Genomic DNA, 19270 nt, shown 5'->3' with positions numbered 1-19270 from the left:
CGTGGGAAGGGCGAGGCGCGGGAGGGAGCGAGCGGCAAGCGGGGCGGTGTCTGTAAATAGAGGGGAGGGGTGAAGGAGATTCGGGAGAGCAAAGGGACCCGATGACCGAGAAGAAGGGCAGCGGCGAGGGCGGCCCGGCGGGGCCGCTTTCGGCGGGCGGCGGAGGCGCGGTCGCAGCGCTCACGGGCCGGGGGCGGCGGGCGGGGGGCGAGCGGCGTCGGAACAGGGCTGCACTCCCCTTTCCCGATCCCCGCGCGCGTCCCTCTCTAGACGCTGGAAGCGACCGCGTGCCGGAAAATGCCGCCGGGGCGGCGCGCAGGCGGCGGAGCGGGGCCCCGGCTTTCCCCGCCCCTCCTGCCGCCATCTTTGGAAGGTCAAGCGAGCCGTCCCCGTCCCGCCGCGTCGCTGTCTCGTCCCGCCGCGTTCCCGCCGCCTCCCCGTGCTTCCCCGCCGTCTCCACTCTGACACGATCCGCCCCCGTCCCGGACCCCCTCCGCTGCAGGGAAATGCAGGAGAACGCGAAAGCATCGGGGCAGAGCAGCCGCTGGAGGTGCCCGAGCCGTCTCCCCCTTGCCCGCAGGGCCGGAGTTGCCCACCGCCGGCAGCTGACAGCTACGCTGACAGCACGGGCGGCTCCGGCACGCTTTGCCTCGCTGTGTTCCGGTGCCGTGCTGCTGCGGGAGGACGGGGCCAGCGCTCCAAAGGCCAGAGCAGAGCGCTGGCGAATGGGAGGCGAGGAAGGCTTGGGCTAAGGATGGATTGAAACCGGGCTGCCTGTAAGTGCGCAGAGAGACCTTTGTCATCCACGCTGCCAAAAGGAGCACCTGGTACACCCTATAGGCGTGCCTTGTGTTTCACGTGTTTTCATTTCCTGTTTGTGTCATCCCAAAAAGCAGGGACGGAGCAAATGGGACTGGTTCCCACTGTTGCTGGGTGAAGGCTTTTTACAGGCTGCTGTATTGATGTCATCTTTTTTTCACCCCAAGTTTGGCTTTTCCCATGCTTTTCCCGTAGCTGCTGCATTGGGTGTCCCCAGGAGGGCTGGGTTCCTCAGCAGGGGTCTTAGGAGTTGCTATGGATTCTGATTTTTCTGAAGCTGTATGGAAGCGTGCTAGCGAATCAGCTCTTTTCTCTCCTGAAAAGCTTTCCATCTATGTCCACCCGTGCGTCTCTGTGTTTTAATCACGTAGCCGGACGCGCTGAGGTTTTTACTTTCTAAGCCAAAAGCTGAAGCAGATGACCGTTTGCTTTGTGTGTGTGAGGAGTGGCATTTGTGCTGGAGAGCTGCGGTTGGGAACAAAAGATGGACTAAAGGTGCTCTGGGGACGGGCACGGGAGGAAACGCACAGAAAGGCAAGGCAGTGATGATTGCGGAGGAGAAATGAGAGGTGGTTGCTTCCGATCCGTGGGGACTTTCCTTGGGAGTGATCGATCAGAGAGCGTATGGAAGTAGAGAGCATCTTCTGGCTGCTTCTGTTCTGTAAACTTCTCCCTGGCTTCACAGGTCCGTGCTGGAGAGTGGGAGAAGGGTCCCTGCTGGCTGCCGTGTCCTGGGTGGGCACAGAGCTCTGACCTCGGCCAGATGGGCTGATGAGTATTGAATCAATCCCTGCCTCCTCGTGAGCAAGTTGTTTGAAGGAGTTTGAGGCAGGGACGGCTTTTAGCCGGCTGCAGTTCGGTTTCTTTCTCACAGGTTTCCGGGTGTTTTGATCCTGACGTCGCCAAAGCCTCAGGTTTGCTGAATTGGGGCTCTTACCTGTGTGACCCGTGAAATGTCCCGGAAGCTGATCGATGTCTTCCTGCTCCCGCTGTGTTCATTTGGGCTGTGCTTCAGGCTTCTCTCCCTGGGCCCTTGCCGTTGCCGTATCTCTTGGATGCCGTGCAGAAGGGAATCAGGCAGCCAAGCCTCAGGTTCACCTTCTCCCTCACCCTCTGCGCTGCTCGTGTGGCACAGCAGATCCTGAAGCCAGGTACTGGGACGTGCTGCGTGTGTCACTGCTGGGGTGAAAAGCAGAGCCCTGGGGAGTGTCGATCCCCTCACCTGCTCTGTGCTCCGTGCGCTCTTGCCTGAGCTTTTCCTCCTGGGCAAGAGAAGGGGGGAGGGTGGGCAGCAATGGGAATGCGCCTCAGAGCAAAGGCCTTCTGCAGTTGCCGGGCTGTTCTCCCAGCTCGGAGCGCTGCACGCTCACTGACTGCAGCTTCCAGGAATTGTCGTCCGTGCTTGTGGATTGGGAGCGCTGTCCTCCTCCACCATGCCAACCTTTTCTCTTTACAGAGGAGCACGTGTACATAAGGGTAAAGAGATTCCTTCTGTCACACCGGTATTTGGACCTGAGGAAGGTACCAGGTTTTCTCCAGCTTTTCTACAGTTTTGATTTTGAGGTAAGAGTCCCATTTTAGGTACCCAGTAATTCTTCAGAAATGTATTAGAAACAGCCGCAAAAATACAATGAAACCTCATGCTCCCGCGGGTAGTTAATTAGAAGCGTCTTTCTTATGTTTCATGTAGGAATTCAAAATGTTATTTCTGTGAGGTTTTTGTTGTCTTCTTAATACTAGCGCACAAGGAGTTGTGCTGCGTATGCTCTGTGAGCACAAGAAAAGAAAGTTCTGCCCCGGCTAGCTACAATTCCTCTTTGAGTTTAGGTGAGTAACTTGGAGTTCAACTGAAGTATTTTAGAAACAGCAACTTCTAAAATTCCATTTCCACTGCATGTTTGGGCTGCAGACTGACTGTTCCCAATGGATGTTAGCGATTAAATTTGGTAGGAATGGAAATGGAGAAGTCCAGAAGAAGCTGTGGTGAGCCCTGAGCTGGCACTCAGAGGGAACCGGGGTTTTGTGCTCTTAGGAGCATGTATCCTTTGGAAATGTCTGAATGTCTGACGGTGGTATTTTTCTTTATGGCTTCCAGTACAAAACAGCACGAGTGGATCCTCAGATTTCTTGGGGAAGGGCTGCGTGACAAACATTGCTGTGAGCTCTATGTCTACCAGAGGATTTTCCGGGTCATTCTTTCCCTTCTCAGCAGTCCTTTGTGTGACCAGGGCTCCCAGGTAAGAATTGAAAAAGAACAGTTCCCAAATACCCCAAACCACAAAAGCTTGTATGGCCTCAAGATCTCAAGTACAAACCAGAAAGGAGCAGCTGATTCTGCCTTGGTCCTCTTGAAAATCTGTTCCTTGTTGGTTTTGTGGATGTGTGGAGGGGGAAATAATTTAGGTTGTGTCTAAACCGGTCCCATCCTTATCCCCTGAAACTGGGACCGGTTCCTGCCATCGTGGAGCCTCACGTGGGTGCCGTGGTTTTGCTCCTGCAGTCGGGGCCTTTTCTTTTTGGGGTCTGTATTTCCCCAGCCAGCACGTTTGTCACCTGCACAGTGCTTCGGCAGGAGGGAAACTCGCCTGCCGGGAGCTCTCAGGTTTGGGAGCATCCACCCTGAGGATTTCAGGTATCAAAACCTCGGACAAAAAGAGAAAACTGTCTTGCTACCTGAATACTTCTTGTAAGAGCAGCACCTGTGGTGTGAAGCGTTGAAGGGAGAATGTCTTTCCTTCTCTGGAGTTGCTGAGAACAGGCGGTGTTCATTTTAGCTGGAAGTTGATCGGGTACCAGCCAGATTGCTCATTTTATTTTAGATAATCAGATCTTGGCTGTAAAAGAACAAGTTGCATTTTCTGTTTCAGAGTCCTATTCTGGAGATACGACAGAGTGCTGCCCGTGTCACCTCTAGAGCTGCCCATGAGCCGATAGAGGATCACAGCCTCCTCTCGTGGGTCCTGCACGGCTTAGAGAAAAGGTAACCAGCCAAGTACGGGAGACGTGGGGACAATTTCCTGTCCACGGCTGAAGAATGACGTGGCTGAGGATGAAAGCAAGGGGGACAGACCTGGAGACGGGGGCACCGAGGGCTGCACTGGCAGAACTTGCTGAACGCTGAGGTGTCCCTTGTGTTTTTGAGAAGAGAATCAAGAGGCTTTCAGGTGGTGGTGGGAGGGACGATGGTGGGGGGGCTGTGTGATTTGGGAATCACTTCCTTGACAAAGCAAAAGGACACCTTGTGCTGGTGTCTTTAGCTTTGAAATTTCAAGCAGCCTCAGTTCCCATCCTGTCACAGGACCTGCTGCACAGGAAGTGGCACAGTAATGGATTTGAGCTGTCTAGAACATTATTTCTCCTCCCCTTGCCTCTCCCTGACAAAAAAAATCTCTTCTGCAAGCACAGAGTGCCCTGACAGGTTCAGGCAAGTGCACCAAAAGTGCCCTAGAATATGGTCCCCCGTAGGAGATGGACCAGCTGCTGGTGAGGATCTGCCTTTCAAATGTGGTTTTCTTTTCTTTTTTTTCTTTTTGTTCTGTTTCATTTTGTTTTTCAGGTTTCTGGAGAACAAGGTGATAAATAAAATGATTTCCTTACTCCATCCTCTGTGGCTAATAAATTTAGGAGACAAGAGAGAAAACAGGAATCGGTCCCAGATGCTGCTGTTGAGATGGATATATGATCTACCTGTATATAGATATATGCGTATCTCTGTACATCTGTGTAGTGCTAATAATGGGAGTTTTTATGATACGTTGCTTTACTGTCTTATATTTTTAATAAAGTGTGATTTTAAGTTATTAGGTATAACATTTTATTCTGCTTATTGGCTAAAGTAACATTTTCTTGTATTTTATTGGTATCAAGTCATGTTAATCATTAATTGGTAAGAGTTTATAATGAATTATTAAGGTGTGAATATTGTTCATTAAGGTACGTCTTTTTTTTACTGTAGGTATTTTCATGTGTTCGTATGGGTTTTTATGTTAATGATTTGGGGTTTTTGTGTTATGAATATATTAGTATTTTATTAGGGGTTTTTTTGGTTAGTTTACTTGTTTGGTGTGGTGATCACTCCTGTTAAGTATGTTTATCTATATATGTTTTAAAATGTAAGTTATAAATCTACTTGTTAAGGATTTTTGTAGAGTTCTATGTAAAAATTTAAATCGGTAGGGGAGATAAAAAGCAGTAATTATTAATAAGATGAGTATTTTAGTTTTTAATAATGATTTAAGTTATTCAGCGATGTTTTAATTTTTGAAAATAGTATTTAGTTATTTTTTATGTGTGATTGATTAATTTTTTAAAAAAAAATTAGTAATGGTTTTGTAAATTGATTTCTTGTGATTTCATCAATTTATATATTTTTAAAAATGTTTTCTATTTATGATTGTGTGTGAATAATAAAAAATGAACAGTTGTTTTATTTTGTAAGGTAGTATGTTTAAAGATGTTCATATTTGGCAGTAATTTATTTAACGTTATACATGTGTTATTGTTTGATTTGGTTAGTTAATAAGTAAGTTCATTTGATGTGCTTCAAGTGTGAGTTGTAGTTATTTTAGGTGTTAAAAGAGATGTAGAACTAATAGAATTAGGTTGTTAAAAGGTTGTACGATTTTGATCCTGAGAAGTAAATTTGTGTTGGAGTGATTGGGTATTTTTGGGTGGGTGTTCTTTTTTTTTTGGTGTTTTTTTTTTTTTTTTTTTTTATATGTATTATTGTTCTGTTTGGTCTTAGTGGGTTAATTGTTTTAAATTGTAGGTTTGCTGTTTTGAGGTAACTTCTTTGTGGTTTGGTGTGGTTTGGGGGTTGTTTTGTAACTAAATATTGTACAAGTATTTGTTTGTAATGATTTGAGTAATTTTACTTTTGGTGGTTTACCTGTCATTTGGGGTATGAGTGTATAAATGTTATTTGAAGAGTTTATGTTACGTGTAAGTTTTTTGATTTGCAATTTAGTGTTTGGAAAGGATAAGGTTAGTTGTGAGGAGGTATACAAACGAGCTACGTAGAAAAGAGATTTTTCGGGTTGGTGACTGATAAACAGAGCGTATTTGGACGTGGGGTTTTAGTTAGTGTTACTTGTTTGTTCTGTTTTGGTTGTGGAACTATTTCTTTCGGGGTTGGGTTTTTTTTTTTTTTTTTTTTTCTTTGGTGTGTTTTAAATAAGGCTTGACACAGTGAGTAGGACTCTTGTGTGATGATTTTTTTTTTTTTTTTTTAAATTGTGGAAACATAAGTATAACGTGTTCTGTAGGTTATGAAATTGACGGGACTACATTATTGGCTACTTACTAAATCTTGTAGTTGTGAGTAGGTTTTTGTAACTCTGATTTTGAAATCCAAGAAGAAAAGTGAGGAGACGAAGGAGGTAGAGAAGTTATCTCCTTCTAGGACAGAAAGGGTTTAGCGCAGAAACTGCTGGGTCTAATGTGGCGCGGGGGTTTCCGTGCGCCGGCCGGGCCGGGCGCGGGGCTCGGCGGCAGGAGAGCGGCGAGCTGTGCGCGTGCGCGGGAGGCGCGCTGCCGCGGGGAGCCGAGCGGAGCCGAGCGGAGGTGAATGGAGCCGAGCGGAGCCGAACGGAGCCGAGCGGAGGTGAATGGAGCCGAGCGGAGCCGAGCGGAGCCGAACGGAGCGGAGCCGAGTCGAGCGGAGCCGAGCGGAGGCGAATGGAGCCGAGCGGAGCCGAACGGAGCCGAGCCGAGTCGAGCGGAGCCGAGCCGAGTCGAGCGGAGCCGAGCGGAGGCGAATGGAGGCGAACGGAGCGAGCGGCTCCGAGTTGAGCCGAGCCGAGCTGCGCCGAAGAGGCGAATCCAGCCGAGTCTAGCGGAGAACAGCCCGAGTGTAGGCGAGGAGCCGAGCGGGGCCGAACCGAGCCGAGCTCCGCCGAGCGCAGCATCCCGAGCAGGGCGGGCCGCCGGGGCGGGCTCGGGTGGAGTCGGGGCTCTCTGAGGCTCCCCGTCCTGTCCCGCTCTCTACCCCTCCTTCTTCCTCCCCGTATTCCTCTTCTTTCTCTCTTTCCCCCATTTCCCGCTCTCCCCAAAGCCGACCCCTTTCTCTCCCTTTTCGGCCTCCCCTCTCGTCCCCCCCTCCATCCTTCCTTCCTCCTCCCCGTATTCCTGTTCTTTGTCCGCAGACCCTCTCCCCTCCTCTCCCTCGCAAACCCGACACCCCGCGCCCCCCCCCCCCCCACTCCTTCCTGCTCTGTCCCTATCCCGCTCCTCCGTTCTATTCCTCTTCTCTCCCTCCTCTGTGCACCATCCCTCTTCCCCGCTCCCGGCCTTTCCCTTGCCCTCCCGCTTTCCTCCACAGCCCGACCTCCCTCCCTACCCTTTCTCATGCCCTGCTAGCCCTCTTCTCTTCCCGTCGCCCCGTTCCTTCTTTCCCCGCAGCCGCGGGGCCGGGGGCGCCGGAGAATAAAGCCCAGAGGGCCGGAGCCCGGCGCCCCTGGGCCCTTGCGGGAGTCCCCGCACGGGGCCGGAGGCTCTCGGCGGATCCCCCCGTGCCGGTCAAACCCCGCCCGGCCCCGCCGGACCTGCGGCTTTGCCGGCATCGCGCTGAGAGCGGCCCCCGCTCTGTGCCGTGCCGTCCGTGCCGCGTCCCCGCCGTCTCTGCCGCTCCCTCTCTCTGCCCCTCGCCCGTGACAGCGAGGCTGGGCAGGAGCTTCGACCCTTCTGGGGGCTGCCCCCTTTTCTTGTTGCGGCAGAGTCCCTTTCGGGGGGGATGTACATGTGGAAAGGGATGGAAGCAAGTGCTGGGCTGCTGTCCAGGGCAGTTAAGACTCTTTCTGTGCCTTCTTTGGGGGCCAGGAAAAAGGGGTGAAGACTCGGGGCTCTGGTGTCATTTGGGGCACCCTAAGGTCCCTAGGAGAGGGAGGCACGCTGCGGCGGAGGAGCAGGTGGGTGGCGAATGAGGGGGGTCATGCCGGGTGCCGTCCCCCCGAGGGGGCTGTGTAGAATACTACATCCTGTCAAGTGCTTCGTTTTTATAGGTATTGGTAAAAATAGGAATTTGTCTCTAAATTCATTTGGAAAGAAAGCCAGAGCAGCCCCAGGTGTGAACTGTGAGGATAAGGAGGGGCCGGCTCCTGCCGGCAGCTGTTTTAGGGGCTTTGCCTCAGCTGATTTTACAGGGAGCTGCTGGAGAAGAGGAGTTTATGGGTGGCTCCTGGGGCTGTCCTTGGAAGGACGGTGACAGCTTCGGACAGGGTCTGGGGGATCACCTGGATACGCACTTGGATACCTGGAGCATTGCTCAGAGGAGGTGCCGAGGGACAAACCTTTGTGCCAGGTAGCGGCAGCCAAACAGGTGAGCCCATGTGCATTTGTAGCGGGGACATTTCTCCTTTCCCTTTTAAATTTCATCTTGCCAATCCCTCCCCGGTGCTCCCAGAAAAAAAAAAAAAAAAAAAAAAAGAAAAGAAAAAAAAGTATTTTGAGTAGGAAAGAAATTCAAATTGAGGGTAGCGACTTGTCTTCCATTATTGACCGTGTCTGAACTGGTGGGGGATCCCCTTTCACGTGTGGTTTTGAGGGTATTGATTGAAGGAAAACCTGCCTTTTCCAGGATGTTAGGGGTATCCCAGGGGTGTCAGGGAATCGACAATACACAGCCCATTGTTCTATTTGTAGTTCACCTCTGCTTCTTATATAATTTTTCTGCTGACAAATCTTATGCTTAGCTCGAATCGCAGTTCTGCTGTTTCTGAGGCCTGCCTTTTGCAGCTTTCCCAAAACCCTCTGGTTTGAAAGATTCCCACAACTTGAGGGATTTCATTTGAGGACAAGCCCTTCTTTTCTGCTCTTACAGGGGCTGAAACTGAAGGGGAGAACACATTTATTTGCCCTTGTTGAAGTGAGGCGAGCACCTGAGTGTGGCGTCAGTTCCGGGGGTTGAATTGAAGGAGGCTGCAGCTCTCGCAGCGTTTGAAGGGTTGGGATCGGGCTGTGCCGCTGCATTGGAGGGCGCTTCTTGTGCCCCTGGCCCGGCAGCCAAGGCTGTGGCGCGGGAAGCTGCTGGCGTTGCCCGGGGAGCTGCCGAGGTGGAAGGGGACCTGGGCGCGGCCGGGCTGGCGCGGGACTGCCGGAGCCGCGCCGGAGCGAGGCGTGCGGAGCCGAGGGGAGCTTTGCCGGGCCGGCGGGCGGGAGAGGCGGCGCGGGCGCTGCGCCGGTGCCGGCCGGTGCCGGCCGCTCCGTCCGCTCCGGGCGCGGGGCTCGGGCGCCGCCGGGGCCCCCTGGGCCCGGTGCCGGCCCCGCCGGGCAGGGGGAGCGGGCGGGGGGCTCCCGGCGCGGCGCCGCCTCTGCCTGCCGCAGGAGCCGCTTTCCTGCCGGGAGCCGCGCTCCGCCCGGTGCCGGCAGCGCGGCTTTTCATTTTCCGAAGGTCCTTGGTGTAGCGCTTTGGAGGTGGTTCTTAGGAATTGATTGTATCGTTTTCTTTTGTTCGTGCTTGGTGTATGCTAAGGGACATGGTGTACTTCTTGAATGTTATGGTTCTTGGTTCAGGTGCTGATGGCAAGGATTTATTTGGATTGAGTTTTGTTGTTGGATTTCATTTTTGTGGAATTTGGTGGATTTTTTTTGGTTTTGATTTGTTTTGATTTTTTTGGTTGGGTTTTTAAATAATATTTTTATATTATAAAAAGATAATTTAAAATTATATATTTTAAGGTTTACAATGTTTTTTTATGGGTCGTGGCATGAAGTAGCGGTTAGGTTTTTAATTGGATTGTGGTGGCTTTTATTAGCGTGAGTATGTAGTGTTCGTTTTGGTGGGTTTGAGGCAGTGTCCTGTAGTTCATTAGTGAGGTTTTTGTAATATTGGTCATTGCATTATTGTTGATTGTATTATAGAGGTTTTATTCATTTGGTATGTTTGATTGTCGTGTATGTTTTGTTGTTGCAGAGAATCTGGGAGATATTGTTTATGGTTCCATTTATCTTTTGGCTTGGTGTTTATTTCCAGGTGGTATTTTAGTTTTGAGGCATTATGGGTTTATTGAGTTAGGAATCATTTTTTTGTTGTTGTTAATTGAAGTTTTTTTTTTTTTTTTTTTTTTTTTTTTTTTTTTTTGTAGTTTGATGTATTTGGTTGCTGGTTTTTATTCGTTTTATTTTTGGGAACATGGTTGTTTATATGGTGGATTTTTTTCGGTAGTTATTTTATTTGGGTGGTGATTTTTTTGTTTCTTAGTGGTTTAGATTTTTTTATATCGGTAATTGGTTTGGTGGTTTTTTAAGTTTATTTTATAGCGTATTGGGTTCTCTTTATGAGTTAGTGTTGAGGTAGAGTTTTTTTTTTTTTTTTTTTTTTTTTTTTAGTAACGTTCAGGGTCTGTTGTAGGGTTTGGAGTTTAGTAAGTTAGTTGGATTTTTTTTTTTTCTTTTTAGTGGTTTTTGTGATTTGCTGTGTGGGATTGTATAGGGTTTTTTTTTCATTTTTGTTTAATTTTTGTGATGTGATAAGAATTGTTAGTGAAAAGAGTGTAGTGTGGGTTTTTTTTGCTGGTAGTTGGTTGGCTGGTGGAGCCATTCTAATATTTTTGGACGGTATGGGTGGGAATTTGTTGCTGTTTGTATTGGCATTTTAGTTTTAGGTATTGGATCTTAAATGCAAAATTATAACTATAACTATAATGTAAGAAAACAAATCTAGAAATATAAAAATGGGAATATAAAACTTCCATTTTAAATATAAATAGAATACATATAAATAGAACATGTAACATAAATAATATTATCTATCACCGTAAGATGTTCTAATGTTTGATATAGAGTATTTTATACTCTATAGAGTATTTTAGAGTATGTTTATATAAGTACATATGAATATAGATTATACATATAAATCAAATCCATAGAAAATATCAATCTAGAAATGTATAATTAATATATGTAGATAGATATAAAATACAAAATCATAGAAATTGATACAATACATAATGGATATGATACTGTATATGTCTTATTATACCACATGACATGTCATATATTTTATATATCTAAATATAGTACATCAATATACTGTAATATAATATGTAAGAAACTATAAATGTAAATATCAAAAGCATAAATAGAAAAATATTCAAATATAGTTTAAAATAAAGGGGTTTTTAAAATTTTCTATTTGGTAGTAGGCAGGGCTTTTATTATAAAAATTAAAAATAGAAATAAAATAAATTAGAAAGGGCTTCTTTGGTTTTTATTTGGTTAGAGGCAGGGTTTTTATTTTAAAAAATATGAATATACATTTTATTTTGATATAATTCTAAAAATAGAAATAGATAATCAATGTATAAAGATAGATAAAAAATATAAAGTGTAAATAAAAATAAGTGATAGGAAGATATAGAATATAAATAACACCATCCATCAATCTACATTTACAATGCAAATTTCAATAGAAATGCGAAAAACATAGATAAATTTAAACACAGTTTAGAAGAAAGGGGTTTTTTTTTTAGGTTTTGACTTGGGTAGAGGCAGGGGTTTTATTATAAACAATATAAACCTTTTAGAAATATCAATCTAAATATAGAAATATGTAATCAATATATTAAGACATGCATAAAAATATAAAATAAAATAAACTTTAAGTAATATGAATGAATGTAAGAAATTATAAAATTATCATTATACATCAGTATACATTTTAAATCAAAATGTGAATATAAATATAAAAAATATAAAAATAATATAGATTGAAATATAGCTTAAAAGAAAAGATTTTTTATTTTGGTTTTTATTGGGTTAGAGGCAGGGTTTTTTTTTTTTTTTTTTTTTGGTCGGTGTTTTTCGGTTTCGTGCGGGATGTTTAGGGGCATTTATTGCAGAGGATGTTTTGAAGGGGGTCGCGCCTGTTCTTCTTTGCGCGCCTTCCCCGCCTGCAGCCCCAGGGCGGGCGGCAGTGCCGCCGCCTTGTGGCCAGAGTGCAGTACTGCAGCCCTCGCCCGAGGTCCTCCCGCGGCCGCCACCTTGGGAGTGGGTTGTCGCGGACTCGCTTGACCTTCCCAATATGGCGGCAAAAAAAGGCGGGAAAAAGGAGGACCTCGGTCTGTCTACTGCACTGCCTGCACGGCACCCTGACGCCGGCGCCGTCCCGCGGGATTTTTTTCGCTTTTACCCGTGTCGTGGCCACGGACTGTGAGCTCAGCGGCTGCGCGGGCGGTCAGGTTTTGAGCGGGCGCCGACAGGCATCGGCAAAAACGCCTCTCCCTTCCGAGGGCCTCACGCGGCCGCCATCTTGAAAGTGTCGCGGCGGCCGGGACACTCTTGACCTTCTCAATATGGCGGATAGAAAAAAAAAAAAAAAAAAAAAAAAAGCGCGGGAAAATCGTGGTCCGCGTGCTGCACTGCCCGCGCGCCACGCAGGGGCCGCCCCGCCGGGATTTCCCGCGGCCTTGCCAGTACTGCGGACACGGGCTGTTGCCGCACTTGCGCCGCGGGCGGGTGGGTTTCAGGCAGCATTTTTCTTTTAAATAAGAGATCGTTAATATTAATATCATAGAGCTAGAATTTGCTTACAGGCAGGGCTTTTATTTTAAATAACAGAACTATTTTTGCAATAGAAATATAGAAATGTATATTAATATATCTGGATATATAAAAAGATAAAATATAAATAAATAGAAGTCATAGGAAGAAGATATTTAATATAGAATCGAAATAACATCATGCATCAATATACATGATAAATGGGAATGTGAAAAGTATAAATATGAAAGATAGTTCTAGAGAGTTTAAAAGAAAAGGATTTTGGAGGGGTTTTATTGGGTTAGAGGCAGTGTGTTTTAGTTTGTGTGCGGGTGGTTTTGGGCCATTTATTTTTCAGGATTTTTCCAAGGGGATCGCCCCTGTTCTTTTCTGCCTCCCTTCCCTCCGGGCGAGCGGCAGCCCCCGGCTGTGGCCGGCGGCGGTGCTGCCGCCTTGTGGACAGAGAGCGGTACTGCAGCCCCCCCCAGCCAGCGCCCTGCCCCTCGCCGCTGGGTGCCGGCTGAGGGGGGAAGGACGGCTGCCGAGCGTGGGAAGGGCGAGGCGCGGGAGGGAGCGAGCGGCAAGCGGGGCGGTGTCTGTAAATAGAGGGGAGGGGTGAAGGAGATTCGGGAGAGCAAAGGGACCCGATGACCGAGAAGAAGGGCAGCGGCGAGGGCGGCCCGGCGGGGCCGCTTTCGGCGGGCGGCGGAGGCGCGGTCGCAGCGCTCACGGGCCGGGGGCGGCGGGCGGGGGGCGAGCGGCGTCGGAACAGGGCTGCACTCCCCTTTCCCGATCCCCGCGCGCGTCCCTCTCTAGACGCTGGAAGCGACCGCGTGCCGGAAAATGCCGCCGGGGCGGCGCGCAGGCGGCGGAGCGGGGCCCCGGCTTTCCCCGCCCCTCCTGCCGCCATCTTTGGAAGGTCAAGCGAGCCGTCCCCGTCCCGCCGCGTCGCTGTCTCGTCCCGCCGCGTTCCCGCCGCCTCCCCGTGCTTCCCCGCCGTCTCCACTCTGACACGATCCGCCCCCGTCCCGGACCCCCTCCGCTGCAGGGAAATGCAGGAGAACGCGAAAGCATCGGGGCAGAGCAGCCGCTGGAGGTGCCCGAGCCGTCTCCCCCTTGCCCGCAGGGCCGGAGTTGCCCACCGCCGGCAGCTGACAGCTACGCTGACAGCACGGGCGGCTCCGGCACACGCTTTGCCTCGCTGTGTTCCGGTGCCGTGCTGCTGCGGGAGGACGGGGCCAGCGCTCCAAAGGCCAGAGCAGAGCGCTGGCGAATGGGAGGCGAGGAAGGCTTGGGCTAAGGATGGATTGCAACCGGGCTGCCTGTAAGTGCGCAGAGAGACCTTTGTCATCCACGCTGCCAAAAGGAGCACCTGGTACACCCTATAGGCGTGCCTTGTGTTTCACGTGTTTTCATTTCCTGTTTGTGTCATCCCAAAAAGCAGGGACGGAGCAAATGGGACTGGTTCCCACTGTTGCTGGGTGAAGGCTTTTTACAGGCTGCTGTATTGATGTCATCTTTTTTTCACCCCAAGTTTGGCTTTTCCCATGCTTTTCCCGTAGCTGCTGCATTGGGTGTCCCCAGGAGGGCTGGGTTCCTCAGCAGGGGTCTTAGGAGTTGCTATGGATTCTGATTTTTCTGAAGCTGTATGGAAGCGTGCTAGCGAATCAGCTCTTTTCTCTCCTGAAAAGCTTTCCATCTATGTCCACCCGTGCGTCTCTGTGTTTTAATCACGTAGCCGGACGCGCTGAGGTTTTTACTTTCTAAGCCAAAAGCTGAAGCAGATGACCGTTTGCTTTGTGTGTGTGAGGAGTGGCATTTGTGCTGGAGAGCTGCGGTTGGGAACAAAAGATGGACTAAAGGTGCTCTGGGGACGGGCACGGGAGGAAACGCACAGAAAGGCAAGGCAGTGATGATTGCGGAGGAGAAATGAGAGGTGGTTGCTTCCGATCCGTGGGGACTTTCCTTGGGAGTGATCGATCAGAGAGCGTATGGAAGTAGAGAGCATCTTCTGGCTGCTTCTGTTCTGTAAACTTCTCCCTGGCTTCACAGGTCCGTGCTGGAGAGTGGGAGAAGGGTCCCTGCTGGCTGCCGTGTCCTGGGTGGGCACAGAGCTCTGACCTCGGCCAGATGGGCTGATGAGTATTGAATCAATCCCTGCCTCCTCGTGAGCAAGTTGTTTGAAGGAGTTTGAGGCAGGGACGGCTTTTAGCCGGCTGCAGTTCGGTTTCTTTCTCACAGGTTTCCGGGTGTTTTGATCCTGACGTCGCCAAAGCCTCAGGTTTGCTGAATTGGGGCTCTTACCTGTGTGACCCGTGAAATGTCCCGGAAGCTGATCGATGTCTTCCTGCTCCCGCTGTGTTCATTTGGGCTGTGCTTCAGGCTTCTCTCCCTGGGCCCTTGCCGTTGCCGTATCTCTTGGATGCCGTGCAGAAGGGAATCAGGCAGCCAAGCCTCAGGTTCACCTTCTCCCTCACCCTCTGCGCTGCTCGTGTGGCACAGCAGATCCTGAAGCCAGGTACTGGGACGTGCTGCGTGTGTCACTGCTGGGGTGAAAAGCAGAGCCCTGGGGAGTGTCGATCCCCTCACCTGCTCTGTGCTCCGTGCGCTCTTGCCTGAGCTTTTCCTCCTGGGCAAGAGAAGGGGGGAGGGTGGGCAGCAATGGGAATGCGCCTCAGAGCAAAGGCCTTCTGCAGTTGCCGGGCTGTTCTCCCAGCTCGGAGCGCTGCACGCTCACTGACTGCAGCTTCCAGGAATTGTCGTCCGTGCTTGTGGATTGGGAGCGCTGTCCTCCTCCACCATGCCAACCTTTTCTCTTTACAGAGGAGCACGTGTACATAAGGGTAAAGAGATTCCTTCTGTCACACCGGTATTTGGACCTGAGGAAGGTACCAGGTTTTCTCCAGCTTTTCTACAGTTTTGATTTTGAGGTAAGAGTCCCATTTTAGGTACCCAGTAATTCTTCAGAAATGTATTAGAAACAGCCGCAAAAATACAATGAAACCTCATGCTCCCGCGGGTAGTTAATTAGAAGCGTCTTTCTTATGTTTCATGTAGGAATTCAAAATGTTATTTCTGTGAGGTTTTTGTTGTCTTCTTAATACTAGCGCACAAGGAGTTGTGCTGCGTATGCTCTGTGAGCACAAGAAAAGAAAGTTCTGCCCCGGCTAGCTACAATTCCTCTTTGAGTTTAGGTGAGTAACTTGGAGTTCAACTGAAGTATTTTAGAAACAGCAACTTCTAAAATTCCATTTCCACTGCATGTTTGGGCTGCAGACTGACTGTTCCCAATGGATGTTAGCGATTAAATTTGATAGGAATGGAAATTGAGAAGTCCAGAAGAAGCTGTGGTGAGCCCTGAGCTGGCACTCAGAGGGAACCGGGGTTTTGTGCTCTTAGGAGCATGTATCCTTTGGAAATGTCTGAATGTCTGACGGTGGTATTTTTCTTTATGGCTTCCAGTACAAAACAGCACGAGTGGATCCTCAGATTTCTTGGGGAAGGGCTGCGTGACAAACATTGCTGTGAGCTCTATGTCTACCAGAGGATTTTCCGGGTCATTCTTTCCCTTCTCAGCAGTCCTTTGTGTGACCAGGGCTCCCAGGTAAGAATTGAAAAAGAACAGTTCCCAAATACCCCAAACCACAAAAGCTTGTATGGCCTCAAGATCTCAAGTACAAACCAGAAAGGAGCAGCTGATTCTGCCTTGGTCCTCTTGAAAATCTGTTCCTTGTTGGTTTTGTGGATGTGTGGAGGGGGAAATAATTTAGGTTGTGTCTAAACCGGTCCCATCCTTATCCCCTGAAACTGGGACCGGTTCCTGCCATCGTGGAGCCTCACGTGGGTGCCGTGGTTTTGCTCCTGCAGTCGGGGCCTTTTCTTTTTGGGGTCTGTATTTCCCCAGCCAGCACGTTTGTCACCTGCACAGTGCTTCGGCAGGAGGGAAACTCGCCTGCCGGGAGCTCTCAGGTTTGGGAGCATCCACCCTGAGGATTTCAGGTATCAAAACCTCGGACAAAAAGAGAAAACTGTCTTGCTACCTGAATACTTCTTGTAAGAGCAGCACCTGTGGTGTGAAGCGTTGAAGGGAGAATGTCTTTCCTTCTCTGGAGTTGCTGAGAACAGGCGGTGTTCATTTTAGCTGGAAGTTGATCGGGTACCAGCCAGATTGCTCATTTTATTTTAGATAATCAGATCTTGGCTGTAAAAGAACAAGTTGCATTTTCTGTTTCAGAGTCCTATTCTGGAGATACGACAGAGTGCTGCCCGTGTCACCTCTAGAGCTGCCCATGAGCCGATAGAGGATCACAGCCTCCTCTCGTGGGTCCTGCACGGCTTAGAGAAAAGGTAACCAGCCAAGTACGGGAGACGTGGGGACAATTTCCTGTCCACGGCTGAAGAATGACGTGGCTGAGGATGAAAGCAAGGGGGACAGACCTGGAGACGGGGGCACCGAGGGCTGCACTGGCAGAACTTGCTGAACGCTGAGGTGTCCCTTGTGTTTTTGAGAAGAGAATCAAGAGGCTTTCAGGTGGTGGTGGGAGGGACGATGGTGGGGGGGCTGTGTGATTTGGGAATCACTTCCTTGACAAAGCAAAAGGACACCTTGTGCTGGTGTCTTTAGCTTTGAAATTTCAAGCAGCCTCAGTTCCCATCCTGTCACAGGACCTGCTGCACAGGAAGTGGCACAGTAATGGATTTGAGCTGTCTAGAACATTATTTCTCCTCCCCTTGCCTCTCCCTGACAAAAAAAATCTCTTCTGCAAGCACAGAGTGCCCTGACAGGTTCAGGCAAGTGCACCAAAAGTGCCCTAGAATATGGTCCCCCGTAGGAGATGGACCAGCTGCTGGTGAGGATCTGCCTTTCAAATGTGGTTTTCTTTTCTTTTTTTTCTTTTTGTTCTGTTTCATTTTGTTTTTCAGGTTTCTGGAGAACAAGGTGATAAATAAAATGATTTCCTTACTCCATCCTCTGTGGCTAATAAATTTAGGAGACAAGAGAGAAAACAGGAATCGGTCCCAGATGCTGCTGTTGAGATGGGTATATGATCTACCTGTATATAGATATATGCGTATCTCTGTACATCTGTGTAGTGCTAATAATGGGAGTTTTTATGATACGTTGCTTTACTGTCTTATATTTTTAATAAAGTGTGATTTTAAGTTATTAGGTATAACATTTTATTCTGCTTATTGGCTAAAGTAACATTTTCTTGTATTTTATTGGTATCAAGTCATGTTAATCATTAATTGGTAAGAGTTTATAATGAATTATTAAGGTGTGAATATTGTTCATTAAGGTACGTCTTTTTTTTACTGTAGGTATTTTCATGTGTTCGTATGGGTTTTTATGTTAATGATTTGGGGTTTTTGTGTTATGAATATATTAGTATTTTATTAGGGGTTTTTTTGGTTAGTTTACTTGTTTGGTGTGGTGATCACTCCTGTTAAGTATGTTTATCTATATATGTTTTAAAATGTAAGTTATAAATCTACTTGTTAAGGATTTTTGTAGAGTTCTATGTAAAAATTTAAATCGGTAGGGGAGATAAAAAGCAGTAATTATTAATAAGATGAGTATTTTAGTTTTTAATAATGATTTAAGTTATTCAGCGATGTTTTAATTTTTGAAAATAGTATTTAGTTATTTTTTATGTGTGATTGATTAATTTTTTAAAAAAAAATTAGTAATGGTTTTGTAAATTGATTTCTTGTGATTTCATCAATTTATATATTTTTAAAAATGTTTTCTATTTATGATTGTGTGTGAATAATAAAAAATGAACAGTTGTTTTATTTTGTAAGGTAGTATGTTTAAAGATGTTCATATTTGGCAGTAATTTATTTAACGTTATACATGTGTTATTGTTTGATTTGGTTAGTTAATAAGTAAGTTCATTTGATGTGCTTCAAGTGTGAGTTGTAGTTATTTTAGGTGTTAAAAGAGATGTAGAACTAATAGAATTAGGTTGTTAAAAGGTTGTACGATTTTGATCCTGAGAAGTAAATTTGTGTTGGAGTGATTGGGTATTTTTGGGTGGGTGTTCTTTTTTTTTGGTTTTTTTTTTTTTTTTTTTATATGTATTATTGTTCTGTTTGGTCTTAGTGGGTTAATTGTTTTAAATTGTAGGTTTGCTGTTTTGAGGTAACTTCTTTGTGGTTTGGTGTGGTTTGGGGGTTGTTTTGTAACTAAATATTGTACAAGTATTTGTAATGATTTGAGTAATTTTACTTTTGGTGGTTTACCTGTCATTTGGGGTATGAGTGTATAAATGTTATTTGAAGAGTTTATGTTACGTGTAAGTTTTTTGATTTGCAATTTAGTGTTTGGAAAGGATAAGGTTAGTTGTGAGGAGGTATACAAACGAGCTACGTAGAAAAGAGATTTTTCGGGTTGGTGACTGATAAACAGAGCGTATTTGGACGTGGGGTTTTAGTTAGTGTTACTTGTTTGTTCTGTTTTGGTTGTGGAACTATTTCTTTCGGGGTTGGGTTTTTTTGGTTTTTTTTTTTTTCTTTGGTGTGTTTTAAATAAGGCTTGACACAGTGAGTAGGACTCTTGTGTGATTTTTTTTTTTTTTTTTTTTTTAAATTGTGGAAACATAAGTATAACGTGTTCTGTAGGTTATGAAATTGACGGGACTACATTATTGGCTACTTACTAAATCTTGTAGTTGTGAGTAGGTTTTTGTAACTCTGATTTTGAAATCCAAGAAGAAAAGTGAGGAGACGAAGGAGGTAGAGAAGTTATCTCCTTCTAGGACAGAAAGGGTTTAGCGCAGAAACTGCTGGGTCTAATGTGGCGCGGGGGTTTCCGTGCGCCGGCCGGGCCGGGCGCGGGGCTCGGCGGCAGGAGAGCGGCGAGCTGTGCGCGTGCGCGGGAGGCGCGCTGCCGCGGGGAGCCGAGCGGAGCCGAGCGGAGGTGAATGGAGCCGAGCGGAGCCGAACGGAGCCGAGCGGAGGTGAATGGAGCCGA

General features: G+C 47.5%; 1 protein-coding gene and 1 long non-coding RNA gene across 5 annotated transcripts; both read left to right on the top strand.

Annotated features, from left to right (window-relative positions):
* The first annotated feature begins 1996 nt into the window (after positions 1–1996).
* LOC128787946 (nucleolar pre-ribosomal-associated protein 1-like) lies at positions 1997–5752 on the top strand. Of its 3 annotated transcripts, XM_053942555.1 has the most exons (5): positions 2653–2802; positions 2915–3056; positions 3687–3799; positions 4118–4243; positions 4376–5752. In XM_053942555.1, exons 1-5 carry the CDS (start codon positions 2714–2716, stop codon positions 4656–4658), a joined length of 753 nt encoding a protein of 250 aa, XP_053798530.1. In that variant the 5' UTR covers positions 2653–2713; the 3' UTR covers positions 4659–5752. The 3 variants fall into 3 exon arrangements, 2 of the variants coding, with proteins under 2 accessions (XP_053798530.1, XP_053798531.1); XM_053942556.1 differs by lacking the exon at positions 4118–4243; XR_008430910.1 differs by lacking the exon at positions 2653–2802 and adding an exon at positions 1997–2382 and having other exon boundaries at positions 3687–5752.
* Positions 5753–8249: 2497 nt separating this feature from the next.
* LOC128787947 (uncharacterized) lies at positions 8250–18084 on the top strand. Of its 2 annotated transcripts, none has more exons than XR_008430911.1 (5): positions 8250–8704; positions 14347–14812; positions 15118–15224; positions 15757–15898; positions 16529–18084. It is a non-coding gene; the product is annotated as an uncharacterized LOC128787947 (long non-coding RNA). The 2 variants fall into 2 exon arrangements; XR_008430912.1 differs by lacking the exon at positions 8250–8704 and adding an exon at positions 12147–12270.
* The last annotated feature ends 1186 nt before the right edge of the window (positions 18085–19270 follow it).

This window comes from Vidua chalybeata, chromosome 5, assembly GCF_026979565.1.
Source record: "Vidua chalybeata isolate OUT-0048 chromosome 5, bVidCha1 merged haplotype, whole genome shotgun sequence".
Taxonomy (NCBI): Eukaryota; Metazoa; Chordata; class Aves; order Passeriformes; family Viduidae; genus Vidua; species Vidua chalybeata.
This window is presented reverse-complemented; position numbering and strand designations above follow the sequence as displayed.

Excerpts from the sequence above, each read along its gene's own strand:
- LOC128787946 (XM_053942555.1), top strand. The coding sequence starts at position 2,714 with ATGTTTGGGCTGCAGACTGACTGTTCCCAATGGATGTTAGCGATTAAA. Across the intron at positions 2,803-2,914 it reads GAAGTCCAGAAGAAGCTGTG|TACAAAACAGCACGAGTGGA; the intron begins GTGAGCCCTGAG and ends TATGGCTTCCAG. Across the intron at positions 3,057-3,686 it reads TGTGTGACCAGGGCTCCCAG|AGTCCTATTCTGGAGATACG; the intron begins GTAAGAATTGAA and ends TTTCTGTTTCAG.